This window comes from Entelurus aequoreus, linkage group LG21 (genome assembly GCF_033978785.1).
Source record: "Entelurus aequoreus isolate RoL-2023_Sb linkage group LG21, RoL_Eaeq_v1.1, whole genome shotgun sequence".
NCBI lineage: Eukaryota > Metazoa > Chordata > Actinopteri > Syngnathiformes > Syngnathidae > Entelurus > Entelurus aequoreus.
The window spans coordinates 31,230,883-31,257,475 of NC_084751.1; the positions used below are offsets into that span (position 1 = coordinate 31,230,883).

Below are 26,593 nucleotides of genomic sequence, written 5' to 3' on the forward strand. Positions count from 1 at the left end.
AATTCATAGTGTGCCGCCCTCTATGTATGAATATTTTGGAACATAACATACAAACAGAAATAATGCTTAAAATAAAGACATGCACACACAGCTAATTACATGCACAAGTATACTACAATGTCAAAATATCTATTACGTTGTGTAATAAACTTAAATGGATTTAAAAACAACACAAAATATGTTGACTGAGCAAGCTATAGCTAACATCCACTTCACATTAAGAAAATCTGAAAATTAGCATGACTGAATTTTGGCTATTAAATATCCCAAATTATACTGTATCATATTCAACAAATAACACACCACAATCGAAAATTATAATTTATCAAAAATAAATACCGATAATGCTTTATTTAGCATAAGATTGCAGCAGATTTTGAAAATGTCACAGAACTAGTTTAAACTAGACTTAAAGGCAATTTAGGCAATTCTGCTTTCCACTGTCTAAAAGGGACAGTGCACCTCACAGTAAATTTCTACAGTGAACTTAAACACTGGTCTTACAAATATTCCTAATACATTTAACAAAATAAGACAGAACAGTAAGTCTAACCGAACATTACCATTTTTGCCACACCTTATAATTTGAATAATAACCTGCAGCCATACTTATTCAAAATCACACACACATGCACATGCACACGCACACGCACGCGCACACACCACACAAGTAGTAAAGTTTAGTTTGGAGAGCAACAATTGGTTGCAATCCCAATGGACTACAATGTGCTCATCTGTCACCATGCATTATTCAAGGCACCTCGTGGAGTACTAAAGAGTTTTAATAAGTCTTAAATCCGATAATTGGCATTTAAGGCTTAAATTATTGAATTCTATCAAAATCTCGTAAAAAGTCTTTAATACGACCATGAAACGACTCAAAAATATACGAGTGTTGTCCATCCATCTATTTTCTACCGTTTGTCCCTTTCGGAGTTACGGGGGGTGCTGGAGCCCATCCCAGCTGCACTCGGGCGGAAGGCGGGGTACACCCTGGACAAGTCGCCACCACAGATAGACAGACAACATTCACACTCACATTCACACACTAGGGCCAATTTAGTGTTGCCAATCAACCTATCCCCAGGTGCATGTCTTTGGAGGTGGGAGGAAGCCGGAGTACGCAGTCACGGGAAGAACATGCAAACTCCACACAGAAAGATCCGGGATTGAACTCAGGACCTTCGTATTGTGAGGCACATGCAATAACCCCTGTGCCACCTTGCTTGTGTTAAAAACAAATAAATTAACTTCAGTCTCACTTTAAAATGTTTGATTTTTGAGTGCGTGATTCAGAACTACAACATCATAACTAATTATTAGCTGTACAGCCCTGTCACAATTCACTGACCACAGCCAACTAATGAGCTGTGCACACAGAGCGGCATGTTACAGCAGAGTTTAGCTAAACCGAGATTACGAAAAGCCTGTAGCAAAGCATTGTTTGTGCTAGATTGTAAAGTCTTAGTTCAACGATTTGTGTCTCCAAAACGATAAAAGCATGATTGAATCCAGTTGAGGGAAACAAATGTTTTTACCGATGTTACAACTCGGGTCAGGACCTGTGGAAGGCAGCATTTGAAAACATTGCGGTGCAAAAATGGAACAATAGTGGAAAGATGCTAAAACGCCAGAAACACCTGCACAAGAACAGGGGCTGACCTCCCAGCTCCAAAAAGAAGTATTATGTCAATAAAGTGTCGCTAATTGCAGAAGATTATTCATATAAACTGCTCACTATTGAAATCATGATATCACACACACTAAGCACACGCTATTTTCTCAGTAGTGTAATAGCTAATAGTAGTGCACTCACAGCTATAAAACTAAAAAAAAGCTGTCATTCCCCTTGTATTATTTCTTTTATGTATTCCAATTAGTTCAGAGCAGCTTCTCAGACACTGAAACTAGCCCTTTCTCCAATCCTTTATACAGCAACAACTGACATTAAACGCTATAAATGTTGTCTGTTTACAATCAGTTTGTGACTAAGTGAGGACCCGGAAATTAAGGGAGATAAGTAATAACTAGTCCTTGTTTATTAGCAATACATTTGCAAAATAATGACTATAAGCATATGGAAACCCAGTCAATGTGAAATACATACCAGATACAAAATGAGTTGAGCAAATGTGAATGTTATCCACATTATTTATATCAAAATGATGTCTGAGGCTTGCTATCTATAATCGCCTTCTTTCTTTTTAAACAATTGTTTTGTCTGCATTCCCCGTTTTTCTCAACTTTGGGCAGATGGTAGTACTGTAAATGTGTTTTACTGTTTGCCAAAAACAAATAAAAAGTTAACCATTTAGTTCAACAGAGTTGCTTACAGTCCCTTCCACAGATGTATATTGATGGTTGTTGTTAAGTGAAAACACTTAATATGACGCACACTGCACTTCTGCAAAAAAAACTTTAGCACATTGGGCTTGAAATTTAAATGGAAATCAGAAAAATGGTTGTTGCAATATTTGGTATAGTTTTGTGTGTTCTAGTTAGGTTAACCCATGAAGCAAAGAGCAATGAATGAACTAATATACAGAGTTAAAAATATTTCTGGGCATCTGATTTTCCATAATGTCTTTGTCATTTTTTTGTTAATATTAATATGAAATGGTTTTACATTTGATTCATTATGAACTTAAAACGTCTTAAATTTGACTTGTTGAATCCTACAGAGACTTCTTAGTTATCTCCTGCTAACTAGTATTGATTTAGATGATTTGCTTCCCAGAATGGCAAGGGGCTTTTGTGACCATATGTTGCGCCGAGGTAAAAAATCAATTACTATCTCTTTACAATATTCTGATTATAATTTAATCGGTAAGTGTAAAATACACATTTTTTTGTATTTCATAGTGGCTTGTAATAAATATGTTGTAGGTTTACTCTTTGTTGTCGTAAGACTTGGGCATTTTTCTGTTTAACTGACTGACTGACATTTTCCACCCAAGGGACTGTGGCAGTGCACGGGGCACTTGTGAGGACGGAGGCTCCATTTTATATGCCTGGGCTCGCAACGCACCCCGTACGAAACTACCAAAAGGTATGTATTAAAAGGCATATACTGTAACAAGTGTCAGCATCATAGCACATTGCTTTTTTTGTGTTAAAGTCAGTTTAGGTCCAGTACGCACGCACACAAAAATGATTTAGCTGATTTTGAATCAAATTTCATTCTTCTTACCAAAGTCAGCTAAGGTCTGTTATTTGCTACCAAAAATATCTTGACTGATAGTATTTTATGTCAAGTGTCTTATCTTGAAGTGTGAGATGATTTTCTTTCTCCCCAATCTGTTTGAAATTGGTCAAATGAACTGCGCCCTACTCTTCAAGTTACGCAAAGACACAGCATGTAATTGGTGCATTTTGAACGTTAATTCAGAGTGGCATTATGGTCCTTTTATCCTCATATTAATGGATGTTTGCTGGTGTCTGGGATCTCAGCGGATCAATGTCTGCTACACCGAGCTGGTGTCTGATTTGTAGACTGGAATTAAATTGCTGCGGCTGAACAAAGGTGAAGCCATTCCCTTCAAACAGTGCCTTTTAGCCAGTCCAAGTGCGGCAACCACACTGCTGCAGAATGTTGTCGTCTCATGTTTTGGATAAACATGAACATCAATCTAGCCCAAAGATTTCAAAATGTATTAACTCATTGAACAAGCTGCAAGTGTCACAAGATAAAGTTGACTGTGTTGTCACTTTTTCGTGTACTTTTATAATTCCGATTTCCTCGTGTCTTCTTTTTCTGATGAGCACTGTCGCATAGTGTACACCTCCGTAACTACAAGCTACATTCGCAGTCCATTAAAATTAATGAACAAAGATGGCATAATATACTTGTAGCGGCCCGCCACAAGTAAATTAACATATGTGAAACACTAATATGGATAGTAATGAATAATAATACATGTATTATTTTGTACTGCGGAATGTTAGAAAAGGCTTGATCAAGTGAAATTACTTCTTCTTCATCGTATGGGCAGCTGTTTTCCGGCACCCGGACCTGAGGCCGAGGGTCTATGCCTTTTACCACCCCAGGCCCGGGGGGCCCTCCCGTTCATATGTCAGGACACACAGAAGTGAGCCAGGTCACCGAGCAGTCATCCAGGTCCGCCAGGCCACGCAAACCATTAGGAGCACGATAAATCGGGCAACGCAGGATCACGTGGTCGGCAGTCTGCTCCTCCGCGCCACACTCACACGTCGCGTTAGGTGCTAAGCCCCACTGGAACATGTTTGAGCGAAAGCGACCGACACCAGTTCGGAGGCGGTTAAGCCTCACCCAGGCCACTCGTGGTAGTGAGAGGCCTGGTATTGAGCCGGTGTCAGGTATGAAGTCACGGAGTCTGGAGGAGATGGTATGCTCCAGGTCCGTGCTCCATTTGTGATTCGCCCAGTGAGCCGCCCTGATGTTGTTGTCACTGCATTGCTGCAGGAGCTTCAGGGCGGCTGGTACCAGTGGGTCTCTGGAGGGGAGGCGGGGCGTTGGCTCTGAGGAGAGTGTGAGCCTTTCATGGAGCAGGTGGTTCTCATCCATGTTTGCCCGGCCCGCCAGAGTTGCTACAGCACCTTGGCGACGAAGCTCAGCGGGTTGGATGCCTGCTAAGATGGGCAGTAGCTCCACAGGGGTGGGGCGCAGGCATCCAGTGATAACATGCAAGGCTTCGTTGATCGGGACATCAAGTTGTTTAGAGTGAGCACTGCGCGCCCATACAGGTGCGCAGTACTCAGCAGTTGAGTAGACCAGGGCAAGTGCTGCTGTTCGCAGAGTTCTTGCCCCGGCACCCCAACCGGACCCGACCAACCGTCTCAGCAGTGAGACGCGGGTGTTGAGTTTCTTGCGTGTTGCCAAGAGGTGTTTACGGAAAGTGAGCGACCTGTCCAGGGTGACCCCAAGGTATTTAGGGTCAGGACGAGGGTCTTCAGGTGTAGGACGAGGCCGGCATAGGGTAAGGGAAGCCCCATCCGGCTTCCGCACCTCGAACCTGATCTCACGATCCGCTTCCCAATTGTATAGGTGGAAAGCTTGTGTCACCGTCTTGGATTCGCTGAGCTTCAATCTCCAGTTATGGAGGTAAGCCACTAAAGTCTCCATGTCCTGGCTTAGAGTTCCCTCCAAGGCCTGCCAGTCCCTGTCGGAGTGCAGCAGCGCGAGATCGTCTGCGTATGCGAACCTCCGTGAGACTGTGGCAGGCAGGTCGTATGTATAGATGTTATACAGGAGGGGAGCCAGGACAGATCCCTGGGGGACGCCATTTTTCAGGCGCCGCAACCTGCTTTTATCTCCGTTACTGGTGGTGAGAGTAAAGCTGCGGTTCCAGACAAGCTCCATGATCATTTTGACCATGTGCCTGTCTGGAAGCAGGCGGAGAAGTTTGCAGGTGAGGCCGCGGTGCCAGACTGTGTCATAGGCAGCAGTCAGGTCTATGAAGACGGCACCGGCCTTATTTTTCGCCTCAAAGCAGTCCTCGATGTCCTGGGTAAGGAGGGCGACCTGATCCACCGTGGACTTCCCACGTCGAAAACCCGCCTGCTCCCGGGGGAGGTGGGGGTCTATGATGGGCTCGACACGGGCGTGAATCAGGCGCTCGAGGACTTTAAAGGGGACGCAGAGCAACGAGATTGGTCTGTAGCTCGTTACGTCATCCTTTGGCTTGTTCGGCTTGGGGATAGCGACAACAGTGGCCCTTCTCCAAATCCTGGGGATCCGGAGTTGGCGCAGGCAAGAAGACAGGAAAAGTCTCAGCCAGGACTTCATTGCAGGGGCAGCGTGGAGCACGAGTTCTGGGCAGATGTTGTCAGGCCCAGCAGACTTGCCTGGTTTGGTATACTGGAGGGCAGCTGTGAACTCCTCCGGTGAAATTACTCAGAACAAAGGTATGAAAAACACTAAATGTGTTTTTTAAATTAAAGTGGAGTAAAAATGTGTGTTTTGGCAACACACTATAGTGGTCATAATAATTAATTGAGTTAAGCTTATATGATGCTGCAAATGAAGGGCACGTCCAGGCATTATCCAGACATGTTTTTTAGTGGATATTTTCTAATAAGCTTCTGCCTTGGAAACATTTTATGCGTAAGTATTATGCAACTATAATTATTTGATACTTGTTGAAATACATTGACAAATGGCGTGTTTAAGACTGCAATATTATTCAATTAAGGATCATTATTACACATATTACGTATGCTGTTGTATGCTCAGCTGCTATAAGTAGCCAATAGCCTACTATGTTCAGCTTTTGTAAATAACTCCATCCATCCATCCATTTTCCACCGCTTGTCCCTTTTGAGGTCGCGGGGGGTGCTGGAGCCTATCTCAGCTGCATTCGGGCGGAAGGCGGGGTACACCCTGGACAAGTCGCCACCTCATCACAGGGCCAACACAGATAGACAGACAACATTCACACTCACATTCACACACTAGGGCAAATTTACTGTTGCCAATCAACCTATCTTTGTAAATAACTCATAGGTTCTAATTAAGATTGAATGCATAAAAAAGAACATGTTTGCTTGTTTTACATAAGGATTATAAATGATAGGCAAAAAAGTGCAGTTCCCCTTAAAGCACAAATGATAGTAGGGCCCCTTTCTGTATATACTATGTATGCATTAGGGATGTATCGATACACTGTATTAATGATAACTGCGGCAAAGCTCCCGACTGTCATTATTACCGTTTTAAATTAAAAAATTTAAAAAACGAGATCGACAACTGCACTCTGATAAACCCAGGGACTAACTGGCGTCAGCTCACTAGCTTAATTGCTAACATGAAAACAAGAGACATTAACGTCTTTCCCCATTAGGAAACGACAAACCCCAACCCAAACTTATGTAAACACATTGCTATCTAAGCAACCAAGCTACATTGAACCTACAAGCTTGATGTCTCTCAGAGTGATCGATCTTTTCCTCAGTTAATACGGTGCATTCCAGGACAAATGATAATAAATAATAATGATAGATTTTATTTGTTATACACATTTTCTATTTAAATAAATCTTAAAGTGCTGCAATACCAACACATTTTTAAACAGTTGAAATACCAGGACTAAAACACTATCAGTGAAGCATAAGAAACACAAAACATACAAATTAGTGGGCGGTTTTAGTTATTAAAAAAAATAACTTGGTAACGTACCTTTTAAGCTCATTCAACAATACCACAATAATAATAATAACCGAGATAATTTTGGTTATGAAGTTTTAATATAACATCCCTACTATGTATCAGGTGCTTTTGGACACACAGTTAATGGCAATATGCATTTAAAATGTTTTATGATTTAAATTAGGTTTTTGCCAATTAAAAAATGTGAATACTGTGTGCATGTAAACACAGTGTCTTTGAGCCGAGCCTCATTCAGGCCTGAAGCAGCACAAGCCCTTGTGGAAAGCCTTTGATTGATTGATTGATTGAGACTTTTATTAGTAGGTTGCACAGTGAAGTACATATTCCGTACAATTGACCACTAAATGGTAACACCCGAATAAGTTTTTCAACTTGTTTAAGTCGGGGTCCACTTAAATTGATTCATGATACAGATATATACTATATATATACTACCTTTTTGGCCCCCGTACTCTGTTGTGCATTTATTCATGATCATTACTATATGGAAATCAGACAATTTGAGGGTTGTTATAGCGCTATAGTCTTGCTTTATGTTTTAGTCCACTAACTATACACAACCAGATAAAAAAAGCTTCTGTGACATTCTGACCATTTGCCATCTTAAATCAAAATGACCAGAAGTTTTATTTTTTCAAACTTCAAACTGTTTTACTTTTTGTTTAAAATGATACAAATGTAGGTACTGAATACTGTATTCTGTTTACAACATAACTGATCAATGTTTCATATTGTTTTTCGTGGGGCGGTATAGCTCGGTTGGTAGAGTGGCCATGCCAGCAACTTGAGGGTTCCAGGTTCGATCCCAGCTTCTGCCATCCTAGTCACTGCTGTTGTGTCCTTGGGCAAGGCACTTTACCCACCTGCTCCCAGTGCCACCCACACTGGTTTAAATGAACCTTAGATATTGGGTTTCACTATGTAAAGCGCTTTGAGTCACTAGAGAAAAGCGCTATATAATTATAATTCACTTCACTTCACTTCTTGTTTCAAACATGTCTTTCTCTGTGTTCTCTCACCAGATGTTGGTTTTAAAGTTGGAAAAAAATCAGGAGTGTCTTACTTTGTGCTACAAATCCATTATGGGGATATCAGCGCTTTCCAAGGTAGGTACTAAAGTATTGCATGTTACCATTCTGGCAAAAACTGCCTGATAAATAAATAGGTGGATTATGCATGGGTAGTTATGTGATGTTCGTCAGTGTCATTTGTAAAGCATGTATAAGACAATTACACTACAAGCAGTACTAATCATGGTTGTGTATTCTCTAGGGTTTCTTAGAGTTTTTGACAATCAAAATGTTTTTCTTCTGCAGATCATCACAAGGATTGTTCAGGACTCACCTTAAGAATGACAACCAAACCGTATGTATTTATTTTCTAAACAAACAGTTAGGTCTATAACTATACTATACAAAGAAGTCTGCAGTAAACTAATGATTAGGGGTGCACGATAATCCCTCAATAATTATCGGGTCAGTATTAGGAATTATGACGTCACACCAATAATCGATTACAAATAACTCCGATAACAGATTTAAAAAAATATATACGCTAATGAGACGAGATTAGGGTGAACAAATCAAGTGCTCCATAGGAGGTCCTAACTTCCCTTAAAGGGGAACTGCACTTTTATTTGGAATTTTGCCTATCATTCACAATCATGAGAGACAAGAAGACAAAAGTTTGTTTTTTTTTCTTTTGTTTTTTAACATACAAAAATCGGCTTGTTTTCTGTGGCTAGCAATGCAGCTAATGGGAGCAACTAATTCTACCTCTAAATAACTTTAAAAATGCATTCAAAAACCGTCAGCGATACTTCATTTACGTTCTGTAATCCGTATAATCACCAAGCTGTAAGTGCAAACACACAGGAACTCTTTTTCAATCGTAGTAAAACATTGACGTGCTTTGGTATTAGCCGTAAAAGCTAACTACGGCAAGAGATAAGATAGCTTCTACACCAACACGAAACACGTTTGAGTTTGTAATGCACAACACTGCGATATGACACCAATTTGTACCGGCTGAAAACATGAACAATCATATTACAGTATCTGTAAAATATTAGCCCTCGTTTTATATTTTGTTTGTACACGCCTGAGCTAGCCAGACAGCGTATGTACTGTAGTTGTGCTAACATGCATGGCGTGCTGCGTGTATCATGATCGATATTAAAGTGACTCAATCGATGGACATTGTTCGTCTGGTCCAGCTGGACGGGGACGTTTCCTGTTGATTTTGGGGAAGCAATCCATTTATTTGGAAATAGCTTGGCTCCAAGTTCCATATTTATACCGTAAAAATCGCTTTCATCCCCCTCTCCAGGCTTCCGTCTGCTCCAACGTCTTACTCTTCCTTCGTGCTCGCTTCTATAAGCAGCAGTATATTAAGCTTCAAAAGTATACAATTGTAAATCATTTGTCCAAAAATAGTTGTCTTCGTTGTCTGTTACCAAGTTTGCCATGATCAGAAAACACACTCGTGTTTGATTCCGGAAGTAGGAACACACATGTTGCCAGAAATCAGACGTGCGCTGCTATGGAAACAGAAATCAATGTGCACACTGCAAAAACTGAAATCTAAGTAAGATTAAATATCTCAAATAAGGGTGATATTTGCTTATTTTCTGTCTGATAAGATAATTTTTCTCACTAAGCAGATTTTATGTTAGTCTTATACTTGTTTTAAGGGTTTTGGTCCTAAATTATCTCAGTAAGATATTACAGCTTGTTGCTGAGATTTTATGACCTATATTGAGTAAAACATGCTTGAAACTAGACTATCAACTGTTGCAAAGCTGTGTCATCAACACTCACAAGTAAAAATTACTTTTTTAAAGTAATAATTTCTTACTTCCAGCATGAAAAAAAAATCATGATGCCGAGCGCATATCATTATGTCAAGATAATGACACTAGCGTTTATTTAATTTAAGAATATTTTTTAACATATTGAGCAAAAAGGTCTCTTTTTTTTCTACCAAGAAAAGTGCACTTGTTATTAGTGTGAATATACTTATTTTAAGGTATTTTTGGGTTAATTGAAGTTAGCTAATTTTACTTGTTTTGGAAAGTCTTGACAAGCCGAATTTTCTTGTTCTATTGGCAGATAATTTTGCTTAGTTCAAATAAAATACCCCTAATTTTTATTTATTTTTTTCTTGTTTTTGAACACTGACTTTTTGCAGTGCAGAAAAAAATCTGTCCCAGAAAAGATTAAAATGATCAAGATACGGTAAATATTGAACATATTGTTATGAACGTGTTTGTTACTACATTATATATATACTTGCACTGTGTATATAAAATATAGCTGGAGGGTTTTGAATTTGTTTTAGAGGCTTCGAAGGCTACAACAGTGACTCCCACTAGCCGCATCTTTCAAGCGTTTTTTATCATCTTTAAAATCGTAAAAACAACGAGCTTTCTTGTTTCTCATAATGATTGCAAACGATAGGCACAATTCCAAAAAAAGTGCAGTTCCTCTTTAAGCTCACTGAACCGCACAGTGTAAATAAAGCGTCGCTGTTTGGGACTCTTAAGAGAAAGACATCTCGAGTGCAGCGTGCACCAAATGCCCTGCAAACACTCCGCAAGGAAGAAAAAAAAAAAAAAACTTAGCTGCGACACATCAAACCTCACGAGCCACCTCGAAACGCCTTCAGCATCCATGCCTTAAAAGCCCATGAAGAGTAGCTGCCCCAAAACCAGCTACAAAGAAAATATGTTGTACGTTCTCACCGTCGATGTGTCCGGAAAGTGTAAAAAGCCCCCAGAGACTACCCTAAGGCCAAAATAAGATCGGCAATTTCCTCATGGAAAGCAAACAGAGCTTGCCCCGGTGTTCCAAGCATGACATGGCACAGTAGAATGCTCAGGTGAGCATGGAGGGGAGAGACACGCATCCATTTGAACTCTCAACCATTGACACCAAGACGTGACAGAAGAACACCAGACACACTGGGTTGCTTCTGCTAGCAGCCCAGAGATAAAACTTTGCTAGACTTTGATAGACTTCACTGTTGCGATATCAGCGATGCGGAAGACCCTGCCCCTCACCATCGCTAGAGACATATGACCCCGTCGGCCAGCAAATCACTTGGAGTCACGGTTTGTACTTCTGAGTAGCCACGTTTTATTGATTAATGTTTGCTAGCAAAATACGACATGATCAGATTTAGATGAAAATAAGGACATAAGTATGGAAGTATTATTGTAGCAAAACTATTTGCAAATGTGTATCTCAATCTGTGTGTGTGTAATCCGATTCACGACGTTGGAGCAGTTCAGTAGCTAGCTTGAATACTAACGTTACAGCCATGTATTGACACACACACTGAGAAAACCCAATTTGCTCACAGCTAAGGTTATTGATAATTTATTTGAAGTAGGGTCGTCTCGATACCAATATTTTGGTACTGGTACCAGAATGTATTTTGATACTTTTCGATACTTTTGTAAATAAAGGGGACCACAAAAAATTATTTTAACAAAAAATCTTAGGGTACATTAAACATCTGTTTCTTATTGCAATCGAAGAACAATTTGGTCCTTAAATAAAATAGTGACCATACTAGGCAAACAAACAAAGGCTCCTAATTTGTCTATTGACGTATGCAGTAACATATTGTGTCATTCCCCATTCTATTACTTTGTCAAAATTATAAAGGACAAGCTGTAAAAATGGATTATTAATAACCAGATATTAACAGTAAATGAACAACATTTACTGTTAATATCTGGTTATTTTCCGTTTCAACATGTTCAATCTACATTTCTGTTAAAATGTAATAAACACTTCTTTTTCTGTTGTTTGGATACATTACATTAGTTTTGGATGATACCACAAATTTAGGTATCGATCCGATACCAAGTAGTTACAGGATCATACATTGGTCATAATTTAAGTTCTCATGTGTCCAGGGACGTATTTCCTGAGTTTATGAATATAATATGATTTTTTTTTTTTAAAGAAAAAATATTTTGTGACGATAAAAAATATTGATGTTATCCTAGTAGTATCGACTAGATATGCTCTTGTACTTGGTGTCATTACAATGGATGTCAGGTGTAGATCCACCCATGGCATTTGTTTACATTGTGACGCCGGTGAGCTATCGTATCCTACGGTGTGTAGTGAAGCATGTTTTCGCTATTCCTCGTCCTGCAGGGATGATACTTGTAAAATAATTCACTTTATTTGTCGCCTTGGAGGCGAGGATTAGTGATTTAGAAGTAGCTAAAACACTGCCGATTGCGGATGGACATTAGCCGCTAGCTAGGGTTGTGGGAAAAAATCGATTCAAATTCAAATCGCCATTCTCACGTTGTACGATTCAGTATCGATTCTCATTTTTTTAAAATCGATTTTTTAAATTTTTTTATTAATTTAAAAAAAAAATTTTTTTATTAATCAATCCAACAAAACAATACACAGCAGTACCATAACAATGTAATCCAATTCCAAAACCAAACCCGAGCCAGCAACACTCAGAACAGCAATAAACAGAGCAATTGAGAGGAGACACAAACACAACACAGAACAATCAACAGTATCAATATTAGTAACAATTTCCACATAGCAGTGATTAAAAATCCCTCATTGACATTATCATTTGACATTTATAAAATTTAAAATAAAATAAAATAAAAATGAACAATAGTGTCACAGTGGCTTACACTTGCATCACATCTCATAAGCTTGACAACACACTATGTCCAATATTTTCACAAAGATAAAATAAATCATATTTCTGGTTCATTTAATAGTTAAAACAAATTCACATTATTGCAATCAGTAGATAAAACATTGTCCTTTACAATTATAAAAGCTTTTTACAAAAATCTACTACTCTGCTTGCATGTCAGCAGACTGGGGTACATCCTGCTGAAATCCTATGTATTGAATGAATAGAGAATTGTTTTGAATGGGAAAAATATCGTTTTTGAATCGAGAATTGCGTTGACTTGAAAAAAATTGGTGTATAATCGAACGGTGACCCCAAGAATCGATATAGAATCGAATCGTGGGACACCCAAAGATTCGCAGCCCTACTAGCTAGCCATGTCTTAAAGCACCTCTTCCTGAGGGTGTTTCAGTGTCATAACTTCACCTTTATCGTTAGTTTTTAAGCCAAAATGCGTCCATTCTCCCTTTTCTGTCTACACACTGTGTCTGCTTGTAAGTACTCCGTGATTGTGCGCTACCGAACATGCTCCTCTGCTCGTAAAAACAGCAATGTCATGACGTGACGACGACGCGCCGTCATGCCTGTAAAAAAAATTAAAATAAAATATTGCGAACCGGTACTTTTCAAACAGAGTATAGTACCGTTTTTGATTAATTAGTACCGCGATACTATACTATTACCGGTATATCGTACAACCCTAATTTGAAGAAGGCAAAATACTCCTGACAACTAATGTAAGCTACTGCTAAAACATGAACTTATACTCACAGGAAGTGATCCATGTCTAATGTTTTTGGCTTCAACACAGAAAAAGAAGAATAGGATTAGAACATGCACAAGCGGATCTGATTACACACACAGACGGAGATACAGACACACAAATTAGTACACAGACACGTGAAGTGGATTACGCGTGCACAGATTGAGATTTGCATTTGTAAATAGTTTTGCTACAATAATACTTCTATACATAAGTTTCAATGCTGATTTATGGATGCAATGTAAGCTCTACCTCAGTGGAGTTGTCATATTTGGATAGGACACATCTACAGGTATTCTTTTTGATCACAAACTACACTTAAATCTACATTAAAAAAATTATAGATGTACAAAAATTATTGATCCGTATCAGTCTTGAGAAGCAGACAGAAATTATTGTGCATCCCTATTAATTATGCTTTACTGATGTATTGCTACCTTGCTCATCTGAGATGACAATATGTTAATTTCATCTATTTATTTATACTGTTTATATATTTTATCAGTTTTTCTGTCTTGTGGCCACTAATTCATTGTTTTTATTTCCTTCTAAAAGGCAGCCGTTTATTGCTGGTATTTTTCTGCTCATGTCTAAGGACGCTGTTATCCTCCCAGGAAAAAGAGGTAGTTTGATTATTTATTTATTAGCATAAACATTACATTATTTTACCACTAGTAATTTCCGTTTTGAATCTATGTATTGACTTGGGTTTTCTTTAAATAGACCATCAAAGATAACTTTGAAAGGGCTAATGATTGATCATAGTATGGTCATATACTGTGGTCAATAACCAGCAAAAATGCTGGCAGTCAATATTTGATGGTAATTTCTGTTTGTCTACTGAGTTGGCAAGACGGTGTGTACTGTATGTGGGTGGATTTGCATTGATTTAATCCCAAAAAGATCCTGTGGACTTTTTGTCCCATTTATTTTATAGCTAAAATTTCACAGAAGATTATACATTTTTCGAGATATGAGAATTAAAATAAAAAATAAAAAAAATCTACTGGGGGGACATTGAAAGCTAAAAATAAACAATTAGCACAAAGCTACAAAAAGAAAAAAAAGAGACGTGTTTTTATGACAAAAATATCTCAATATTTAATATCTATAACTAAAAACTTTTGATCCCACATTTATCTTAAAATAAAAGAATGCAACCCTTATATATTTATATTTCAATTCGGACAACTGGCCTAACATTTCTATTGTCCACCAGATAGTGCTACCTTTATCGCATTGGAAAAAAAAATGTTCCGCAAGAGTGCCTTTCCATTAAAATTATAGGTGTGTGTTTTCCATCCATCTATCTTTTATTGGTTTATTTTTTTGTTCAGTAATTACTTAAACATACTTATTTTTAAAGAGTTAAATTTCCCAAAAATATGATTAGTATCTGTTCTCTATATTTCTTGCAGAAGCAATTTTAAAAGACTGAAAGCCTTTTCCTGTATTAAAACCACGTGCAATCTTGATAGCCCATGCATGTTCAACAACATAACGAAACACCACAGGTTGGAGCATATTGGGTCATAAATGTGGATGGAAATGAGTGTCTGCATGGTCACAGCCGGTAGTACACACAAACACCAAATTTTGCACTTATCATTTGTACACACAGTATTAATGGCTCACTCGCAGCACGCCCACTGATAGTACACACAATTTTATATTTTGCACACACTGTTTAGCACTTATTTGTGATCTTAGTAGATCTACCAAGCCCCTACTCGTTTAATCTGGAAAAAAATATAAATATCTATTTACTCCAGGTTTTGGGATAAAACATTGTATAGGACCTTGTGTGAGTTTTTGTTTTAAATCTGACTCTGTTAAAAAAACAAAAACTATGCATGAAAATCAGTGTTGCTCCCAGACAGGCACCCATTTCTGGGCTTACTAATAACAATAAGAAAATACGCATTGAAATGTATTTTAATTAAATTAATTCAGTTTTTTGTAAATAAATACTTGGTGATTTTATGTAAACATATTGACCTTTAAATGAAAAATAAATAGATTTTGATGCACAGATTTTCCCAAAAATGAGAAACAGTACCTGTTTGATGTCACAGTCTAGTCCAAGAGAAACTTAAGCATAAGGCACTGATAACAATAATACAGCGGCTTTGGTAGGAGCTGGACGTAGAAATGGTCATAAGATTGAATATGTTGTTTGAATTTTTATGAAGTAAACCTTTAAACAACATTAAAAAATTAAACATTTAGAATTTATATACTTTAAGGCCTTCTTTAGCTTGCCTTGGTATAGCGATTGTTGTAAATTTGCTATGTGCCACGAGTCAAAAATGGAATTGATTCAAATATGACTCATGAAATGTGTTCCTGCTGAGGGCTGTGTCCATTCGAATCAATGGATGTTCAATGAAAAGCCACACACACACTTTGTACACCATTGGCGGCTGCTGGTCTTTCAACTAGGGCAGGGGTCTGCAACCCGCGGCTCTGGAGCCACATGCGGCTCTTTCATGCCACAGCCGTGGCTCCCTTTGGCTTTGAAACAAAATGTCAACAAATAATGGTTACTTAATTAATTACATTTATTTAGTTATTTTTAATCTAACAGTTGTTATTTTGGAGAGTTCTGGTATCTTATCATATGATAATAAAACATTTTGATATATTGTCAATCGAAGGTAGGTAGGTAGTGTAGTGGATTGTCCGAAGCTTAAACTGCAACAAAAGTGAGTTTAGTACAAAAGGTTTATTTACCAATAATCAAAAGTACAAAGTTGGATTGAGCTGCCCATGCAGACAAACAAACGTCCTCCGGAGGACACAAGAATCAAGCAATCTCTCTCAGCCCTTGTCACTTGGCCATTTTTATCTGTTTCCCTCATGCGTCAAGGTCCTGATGTTTTCGACCTGTTTGTTTTGCAACATCCTTGAATCCCTTAGTCATGCTTAGACAATCAAAACATTTTGTAGAATGGTCGGCCCGACTCCACATTGAACTTTGGCCTACATCTAGTCCTTCAATGGTTTAGAATAGAAAAGAAATGAAATGAGCAGACATTCTTGACAGACACGAAATATAGCTCAAAGGTCAGAAATTCCACCACAGTAGGTAGGTAGGTAGGTAGGTAGGTATGTAAGTAGGTAGGTCTTTATTGTCATTGCACAAGTACAATAAAAGTTTGTTTTCAGCACAAACCCGTTCAAGATTAGACAAACAGTGTACAGGATGACAGAACAGGAACGCTGATGGGTCGCCACAAGGCGGGGCGTAAAAGATGGGAAAAAGGTAAACGCTGGGGGGATGAGTAAAAAAATACAATCTACACTGGGCTCCTAAGGGGGCCCAGTCTGGAATGAGAAAAAACCTCCATAGCAAAGCACATATACATATTACAACATACATCTCGAGACTTGCAACAGAGGGGAGGGAGTGGGGGCTACGGTGGAAGGCTGCAGCTCCTCTGGCGCTGCCCAGCCGTCCATCACCCCTAAGGGTATGTCACAGCCCCTGTGCGTCATCTCTTGCTGCCAAGCAATTATATATTAATTAGTGTACGTTATATGCAATGGACGGATCAAAAAAGAGAAACATTTCTGATGAAAATAGAACATTTAATGCTTCATGGACAGATTAATTTGCTTTCATTGACGACGAGGTTGTTCTTTTCCCTTTTAGTCAAATGAAATATGCCGCAGTTGTATGCCTTCAGAATATTGGCGTGACTTGATTTTTTTCAAATTCATTAATAAGGGAAGGACCAGTGTATTTTTTTCGAATGTTTGTAATAATTTGGTGATTTGCTTATACCCAGAAATAAAATGTGAATCGTTGTCAAGTGTTTGATTTCATAAATTCTATAGTATATGTGTAATGAAACTATAAGTGGTGTTATCGTCATTTTAGGAATCGAACAGAGTTTGCGGCTCTAGTTGGGTTTTATTTGGGGGGAAATGGGCTCAAATGGCTCTTTGTATGCTGAAGGTTGCCGACCCCTGAACTAGGGGAAGATCATTTTCAGCTATTTTCTGAACACAAGTACACAAGTAATAATAGATAAAAAGCTATAAAGAAGCTTTTTTTTTTTTTTACAAAGAAAACATTACTGAAAGGATTGAAATATTCTCCATATCAACTCAGAACAATGTAAAGTAACATAAAAAATGCTTTGACAGGGGTTTATATTTCAAATTCGCTGATTTTCAAATTTTTCTGTCAATCAAAAAGGGATTCAGCCTCAGACAGATCATCCAATAATCATGCATTAGCCCAGCGTACTGGCCAGCCAAGGCCGAGCCCACTTTCCATTCACTTCCAGAGAAGCTAAGCGTCCAATGGGTGGGACCATTTACTGTATGCTCCCCCATTGAGGTCAATGGGCGCTCAGCTTCAACACTGTTAAATGCATTGTGACGCTACCACAATGAATGACAAGAAAGTCGTTTCAGCAATCGCAAAAGTAGCTGATTCTGAACAAAGTTGAATACGTTCTACCGCATATTCAGTTAATGAAATGTAAACATAAAACAACATATTCGACCACTTATTTTTTTACATTTTAGAGGAAGCTGAGCTTACAGTCTTAGAGCCACCACTGCTATACACAGCTTGTATACATTTTACAACAAGACCTCCTATCTGCCCAAACACAATACACCTATCTGACTCTGCAAGTTATCTTCACCAAACCCTAAATTGGTGGGCATTTCTTCTGGCTACAAAAATAGTTTCATCGTCAAGGTCTGTGTGATGTCCATGTGCTATAAAATTCTGCGCGTGTTAATATTAGCAAACCTAATGTATTATCCAACATTTTTCAACTATTATCTCTACATTACTCAAATATTTTTGGGACTCCCTGTATGTACTTGTTAAATTTCAGGTGGCAGTAGTTTTAAAAGTTTTACTCAGTAGTAAAGTGGTTAAAAACATCAGTAGTAAAGTGGTAAAAACATCAGTTTTTTGGGGAACTCTCCTTTGTTGTTGCTCAGGTGAAATATGTGAGCCAATGTCAAGTCAATGGAATTTGGTGCTAGAGACATTACAACTTGTTTTGGGTAGATTGTTTTATTTTTGATACTCTTGCATACAATCGTTGGGTTACCATATTAAATAATAGCATGTATTTATTTTTTATTTTTTGTATAAAAAAGCAAACCGAATACACTACACAGCGTTGCAAATGGCCTTAAGCAGAATCTAATGTAGTGACAAGCTAATGAGAAGTAGGTTATCTGTTGATAAGTGCATTATCTGTAATAGACTAGAGCTACTAAACCTAACTTCATCAATCAATCAATCAATCAATCAATCAATCAATCAATTATTTTATTGTCATTGTCATAGTAACACGTAAGTCATACATGTCAACGATATTTTGTTTGAGCTTTGTTTAACGGCATAGAAACTGCATCATGTCTGAACTCCTCTCCAAGGTTTCTCAGTCATTCACATCGACGTCCCACTGGGTTGTGAGTTTTTCCTTGCCTTTATGTGGGCTCCGAACCGAGGATGTCGTTGTGGCTTGTGCAGCCCTTTGAGACATTTGTGATTTAGGGCTATATAAATAAACATTGATTGATTGATTGAACTCTGAGGCACACAATTGTTTTTGTTCTCCAGTGTTATTTGGAAGGATTTTTTTCTATACTATTCTCAAACTGTCTACACTTAGGCAATATTATTGTATGAACACACAAGTAAGTGCTGTTTTCTCCCCTAGTTACGAATGCGGACGTGGCCTGTGATTACGATTCATATCCCATCTACCCGTTTGCCTTCAGGACCCACACACATGGCCTTGGTGAGTAATACCAACTATTTAGCAGTCACCGACTGTACGTTGTCACTTTGAAGCAACGTAAAGAAAAGGAATACCGTATTTGTGTTTCTTTGCTCCTGGATCCTTTCACAGTTGTGTAATAACATTTACTATATAGATAAATGTACAACATATTTTTTTACAAGCTGAGTGTCTTTCTAAGCTTTTAGACACATGCATACACAGAGTGTCAAGGAAGATGTTAAAAAAGCCTACTTTGTCGGAATGGTTTGCACATCTGGTTTTGTGTTTGAATCTCGGTGGAAGTTTGCGTGCATGTTAGGTAAACATAACTCAACTACGACCGTAAATACTCAAATTCACACAAATGGGCAATTTGAAACCCCTTTCCACAGTGCATGTTATCACCTTTGTTAGCCACTCCCTTCAATCGCCTCCATCTTTCAAAGGCATCCCCAATATAAATCCTCGTTCTGTTCTTGGCTTTGTCATGAATAAGTTGAGAATCGTAACAACGTCTTTTAGATTTACTAAGTTCTGACATGTTTAGTAACTACCAGTGGCAGTAGTCAGACTAAAATAACGGTGCGTAACTGGCCAACTGGATGTAACACACTGACAGACTTTCTAATTGGTCAAACGGTAGAGGGCGGGACATTGAAATGAAAACAATACGATTTCAGGCCTGTAAATCTAATTTTGAAATGAACATATCCCGGCTGAACTACTGTTATCAGTTATAGAGGTAAAAAAAACATGATTTATTAATGCCTTTTGACATATCAGGGCCATTTAATGATAACTTGACATGAAATTATTACATATGGCTCCTTTAAAGTCATTCGTTGCAGCAGAAAGAAAACCTAGCAAATATACACAGATTTCTTTTAAACTTTAACCTTTTTTTGAAAGTGAAAATATGAACAAAATAGGTGAAAGCTTTATTAAGTACTTTGTAGTATTGGACCAAATCTAGAGGAAAAAATTCCAGATCCGGTGTCAGTTGAGGACAATGTTTTCTCTAAGGTGTGCGTGCTCACTCATTCTCTGCGCACTGCAAGTTTATGCAGTGCACAAAATAAAATCCAACCAAAGCTCAAAACAAAATAAACACAACAGTTTATTCTGTACGATTTTGCAATGCAACTCTGTGAGTTACAGTTGACAACAATCGGCCACAACAGATAAAGCGGGGACGTTTCCTGTGTATTTTGGGTAAGCACGCTATGTATGTCGAAATAGCTTGGCTCCAAGTTCCATATTAATACCGTCATAATCGCTTTCACTTCTCTCTCCGGGTTTCCGTCTGCTCCAACGTCTCACTCTTCCTTTATGCTGGCTTTTATAAGCAGCACTATATTTAGCTTCAAAAGAATAACTTTGTGAATCCTCATTTGTCCCAAAATAGTCGTTTTCGTTGTCTGTTACCAAGTCTGCCATGATTACCACACATTCGTGTTTGATTCCGGAAGAGGAACACACATTGTTGCCAGAAGTCAGACGTGCGCTGCTGTGGAAACAAAAATCAATGCGCTAAAGAAAACAGTCCCAGAAGTGATTTAAAATGATCAAAATACGGTAAATATTGAACATATCACATATTATTATGAACGTGTCTGTTACTACATTATATATATATACACTACCGTTCAAAAGTTTGGGGTCACCCAAACAATTTTGTGGAATAGCCTTCATTTCTAAGAACAAAAATAGACTGTCGAGTTTCAGATGAAAGTTCTCTTTTTCTGGCCATTTTGAGCGTTTAATTGACCCCACAAATGTGATGCTCCAGAAACTCAATCTGCTCAAAGGAAGGTCAGTTTTGTAGCTTCTGTAACGAGCTAAACTGTTTTCAGATGTGTGAACATGATTGCACAAGGGTTTTCTAATCATCAATTAGCCTTCTGAGCCAATGAGCAAACACATTGTATCATTAGAACACTGGAGTGATAGTTGCTGCAAATGGGCCTCTATACACCTATGTAGATATTGCACCAAAAACCAGACATTTGCAGCTAGAATAGTCATTTACCACATTAGCAATGTATAGAATGTATTTCTTTAAAGTTATCTTCATTGAAAAGTACAGTGCTTTTCCTTCAAAAATAAGGACATTTCAATGTGACCCCAAACTTTTGAACGGCAGTGTATACTTGCAGTGTATATATAAAATGTTGCTGGATGGCTTTGAAGGCTACAACGGTGACTCCCATTAGCTGCAGCTTTTAAGCGTTTTTTTATCGTCTTTAAAATCGAAAAAAGAAAAAAAAAAAGTGTGTTCTCGTCTTTTATAATGATTGTGAACAAAAATTCCAAACAAAATGTGCAATTCCCCTTTAAGACCTCTAGTATATCAGTACGCAAGTGGAATTAAATTAAATTACGGAATGGAACAAGCAAATAATTCAAACGGAATACTAATATGATCTAGTTTAAAAAACTGTTCAACTCGAAGTGTTTACAAAGTGCAACGAAGAATAATCCTAAAAAACACCTTAAACTTAAACCATTTTCTTAAGATATTGTTAACATGTGTGTTTATATTGTGTTTTTTTATCTCCTTATCATTGAATCTTAAATCTCCTTACCCTTGAATCTTAATGCTACTCTGTATTCTGACAAACATTGGCACAAACACAAACATACATGCATGTGTGACTTTATTGCTGGGTTGTTACTGACGTCACGTCCGGCTCACATCCCGCCCATGAAATATGTGTGCTGGTCAAGCGAGCTTTTCAATGGTTACTAGGCGCCATTTAGCCTTTCTTGAAAAAAAAAAAGCCCTTTGCTTGTGTTGTTTTTGGCTGTACGAACCATTCAAATCGGGGAAAGGATAAACGTTTCTTCAGAGTTCCTCAAGAGGTTATCAAATAGGGAGGAAAAGTGCAAGATTTGTGGAAAGGACAACAAAAAAAGCATGCAGCTCACATATTTGAAGAATACCTAAGTTTGCAGTGTTCGCTTCGTTAAAGGTTTGTTTGATATACTTTTAACGGTTATTATTTTCTATTTAAGTATTATCTTGATATTATTTGAATTTCTTAAACACAAGTTTGCTACGAGTGTTTCGAAAAGCACCAACTCGACAAGTCTACATAAAAGAAAGACAAGTCTAAACAAAAGATAGCAAATGTGAGCAAAACCTAAAAGAGTTCAGCTTTTACCAAAGGCAAAAATCACAATGTTGACATCCATCCATCCATCCATCCATCCATCCATTTTCTACCGCTTGTTCCGTCATCTATAGTTATATTTTGATAAAGACAGGGAAAAACATGCTACTGTACATCAGTAGACGTGAAGTTAAAACATGAAATGCAACCTTACCCCAGCAATAATGATGCATATTTATCCGAGAGAGTCTTGGTACCAAATTCCTTGACCGAGTCACACACAAAGAAATTGTAGATCTCCATGCTTTTCCAAGCTTTCATCAGTTTTGTCATGTAAAATGGTGCCTGGAGCACAATCGTTCGATATGTCTGGGAACGCGAACGACGTATCATTTTTACATCACTCGACAAATCTTTTTGGATATAGAGATCTATTCCATTGCATAGTTTTATTTTGTGCCCTTATTTGCTTTTTGTAGGAAAATGTAAGTCTCTTTTGTACTCAAGATAGTTAGCGCGCGGCTTGTTGTATAACAGCTTGGTCAACCACCATTGTTTTTTACTTCTGGGAAGAAGTCTAGTGTCGGAATATGAGCAATAGCAATCGCTTTCCCGCAGTTACATTTCGCAAACTTGTATAATAGAAATTAGTCCAAATTCAATCACAAAGTCAGAAATAGGATGCTTTGTTTAATTATTGCTATTGGTCTTCGATACAGAGAGCAGATGAGAAATTGTAATCATGTAATAATGTAGAGACAGAAATTACATGCTGTCATTCAAATAATATAAATAAGATACGGCTATTTAGTTTGTTTAACAAACGAACAACATGTAGACATGTTTTATATTGATGGTATCTTTAAATCACTTTTGTTGTGAGATCCAGCGCAATATGGAAAATAGAATAACATTAAACTAACTTCACCTTATCGGGGTAAGTGCAGGGCACCTTCCTACTATAAAGATAGGATCATTTATTCACATTATCAATAACCAGTGTATCATGAAATTGTTGTTTCAGGTTTTCACCATGATTCCACTCTCCTAACGTAAACATACTATTTCTCCTATAGGAAAAGTTGTTAGTGGCTACAGGATTCGAAATGGAGAATGGACCTTGATAGGGAGACAGTCCCCACAACTACCACAGGTATGCTGTCATATGAGAAGAACAACAAAAACTAACTTTTGGTAATATCCCAGGAATCAATCATTACATATTTTTTATGTTCAAATGATGACCAAGTTTTTTTTTACTGCTACACTATACAAAATGCAAATACATACTTTGCCAAATGACAGAATATCAGTTGTGCAAGTTCAGAGCTATAGAACACACCTGATTTTAAGCCGTACCAACCTCATTTTTATTTTGTACATATATTGGTCGCACACGTTTGTTAGCCACAGGTGTACACATTGAAACAACACACCTGTGCGGGAACCTATCTCAAAATGCAGACTACACTTTGTAAGTTTACAACATATTGTAACTTAAAATATTGTGCTAAATTTTGTAATGAAATCATAAGCCACACCTTGCTTGAAATGTATGTTCCATAGTAAGAACTAACAACATATTTACTCTAGAAAAAAATGATTAGCAAATTGTATATAAATTGCTAAGAAATGAGTTTACTTTGCTGAGGAAACAATCCAAAATATGATGTTTTCACACATTTGCTTCTTGATTTCTATACATAGAGTACATAACCCTAAACATGATCACCTATAACCATAAGAGTTTCTTCCCCAGGCTTTCTATCCGTCAAATCGTGACGTGGATGTGAAGTATGGTGATATTCTTGCAGCCAGATGTATGTTCACTGGTGAAAGCAGAAGCGAGAAAACATATATTGGGTAGGTTCTGCTGCACATCCCATTTTATTTGCCATATTATGACATCCCATTTCATTTACCATATAATGTGCAAGAATAAAACTATGATTTTGACGATTTCACAAGAAAAACTGTAATTCAGGGTGGAGAGCAGTATTAGCCTTCGGACAATTACATGCTTTGTGTGATTATATGTCAGCTGGCAACAAGTTATTTAACCTTTACTGATGCTTTAAGTAGGAATGTGTACGGAGAACCAGTATTTTTTCGTACATATTTTTACTAAGATTCTGCTTAAATGCTTTCTGTATTTTTCATCCAGCTAACCGTCGTAGTTATGACACAACTGCCGACAGCAGGTGATGACATAATGTCTACATTCCAACGAGCACCAAATGTTTAAAGGTGTGGGCTCACTTACCAAAAAGACGAAAAACTGAGCTTAATGCAATATTCAATAATAACCATAATGAATTATATTTATATAGCGCTTTTTTCTTGTGACTCAAAGCACCTTTCACTCAGAACCCATTACTGGATGGTGGTAAGCTACATTTGTAGCCACATCTGCCCTCGGGTAAAGTGACGAAACCATGGCTGCCAATTTGTGCTGCGATAACATGTAATGGTGGTTCTTTGGTCAAAATCTTGCATAATGTATTACAGACCGTCTTCAAGCAGCTTTCGTTTTGTGAGCGGTCTTATTTGTGAGCCTCCACTTCGACTGCGCCTTCTCCCAGTCAGCCACGTGTGTAGTTTTTAGCGCTTCTATAACAAGTCTAATGACAGATATAAGTTCAAACTATATGTTAGTTTGTATTAAAAATGGCAACAGCGGAGAATAAATTTGGATGTACAAGCCAGTCTGCCCCACAAGAGGATAGAGGAAAAATAAGGAACTTATTGACTACGACATCAGACTACATTGATGGACTGGGGAAAAGCTTTTCGAGCAAATCTCTACCATATTATGTAGATACCCGCTGACGTCACTCCTGGGAAAAATGGCACAAATTGGGAAAATTTCAAATAGTTTGTTTGAAAGAAGTATGAAGGAAGACAAGATTGTTTTATAAATATCTCCGCCATGCCTCTATGGTTTGATTTCAAATTTTCAGGACTTATGAAGATCCTGAATACATTAAAACAGGTACAAATAGGTAGGAAAAGTTGGTTTTACATATTGGTTCAGTTTGAAACTGGACATACAGATGTAATGTCAATACAACTTAAATAAGATAAAAAATAACTTTTCTTTGACATTCCAATAATAAAAAGTTTGATGCTAATTTAATTAGATAATCCACATAGTTGCTACTCTTTAGCATTTGTGATTTTACCACCTCCAAATAGTACAATCAAATACACTACTACACAACATTACGATCAAACAGCTGATGTGTAATAAGTACAGTACTTACAGGTACACACTTAACAGGGCTCAATATACTACTTTGAACTACAGCAACACCGTTAGGACAAACTGAACAGAATACCTATTGCAAACGAGACTCAGAAGTATAAAAAATATATATATAACAACTGAACAACATAATGCAGGCATTTTCATTTACCATGGCCAAAGGAGGGCAAATATTTTCATCTCTTATTTTGAACTATTTTACCTTCTGACTAGCAGTTGTAAATAATGTGCGTTTTGCTTCTTTTGAAGCATTACAGGAACAGTCCCTTTTATAGCACCTTACATAATGGATGCATGGTGTGCTGCTAGTTTGTTTTCATTACATTGCAGTGCAAACCTAGTTCAATTGCTTAAAGCCTAAAAGGCTGGTTTTCAGAAAAAAATTCCCTGCTGTGAGTTGATACATGATGTTTCTGGTGTTACCCCCTCTTGTGGTAATAAAAATGGTAAAATAAAATTAATAAATATATCTTAAAGAGGCCGCCCTATAATGCAAAACTTAATTTTCTTACCTATTGGTACCTGCTGTTGTGTATTTGGGATCTTCTTAAGTCCCAAAAAGTTGAAATCAAACCATTCAGGCATTGTAGAGATGTTTGTGAAACAATCTTGCCTTTCTTCATACTTTCTGGAACGGAGCAGTACGGAATTTGCCCAATTCGGGACGATTTCGCCATTGGTGGCGTCAACGGACCCATATATGGTAAAGATTTACCCAAAGTGCTTTACGCGAGTCCGCCATTGTATACCAACATTTTAGTCAATAAGTTCCTTTTTTTTCCCTATCCTCTTGTTGTTGGGCAGACTGGTTCGGAAAAGCACATGCATCGTCCGCTGTTGCCGTTTCTTATACAA

At 37.8% G+C, this 26,593-nt stretch overlaps 1 protein-coding gene across 5 annotated transcripts in view; it reads left to right on the top strand.

The window, feature by feature from the left end:
- The window catches only part of pam (peptidylglycine alpha-amidating monooxygenase), a 110,012-nt gene that overhangs the window by 41,126 nt on the left and 42,293 nt on the right, over positions 1–26,593 (top strand). For all 5 annotated transcript variants that reach the window (XM_062031430.1, XM_062031429.1, XM_062031432.1 and 2 more), the window contains exons 7-13: positions 2,958–3,049; positions 8,170–8,253; positions 8,464–8,512; positions 14,154–14,221; positions 19,298–19,378; positions 23,550–23,626; positions 24,233–24,336. In XM_062031430.1, the coding sequence (XP_061887414.1) occupies positions 2,958–3,049; positions 8,170–8,253; positions 8,464–8,512; positions 14,154–14,221; positions 19,298–19,378; positions 23,550–23,626; positions 24,233–24,336 (555 nt within the window). The remainder of the gene's footprint in view (positions 1–2,957; positions 3,050–8,169; positions 8,254–8,463; positions 8,513–14,153; positions 14,222–19,297; positions 19,379–23,549; positions 23,627–24,232; positions 24,337–26,593) is intronic.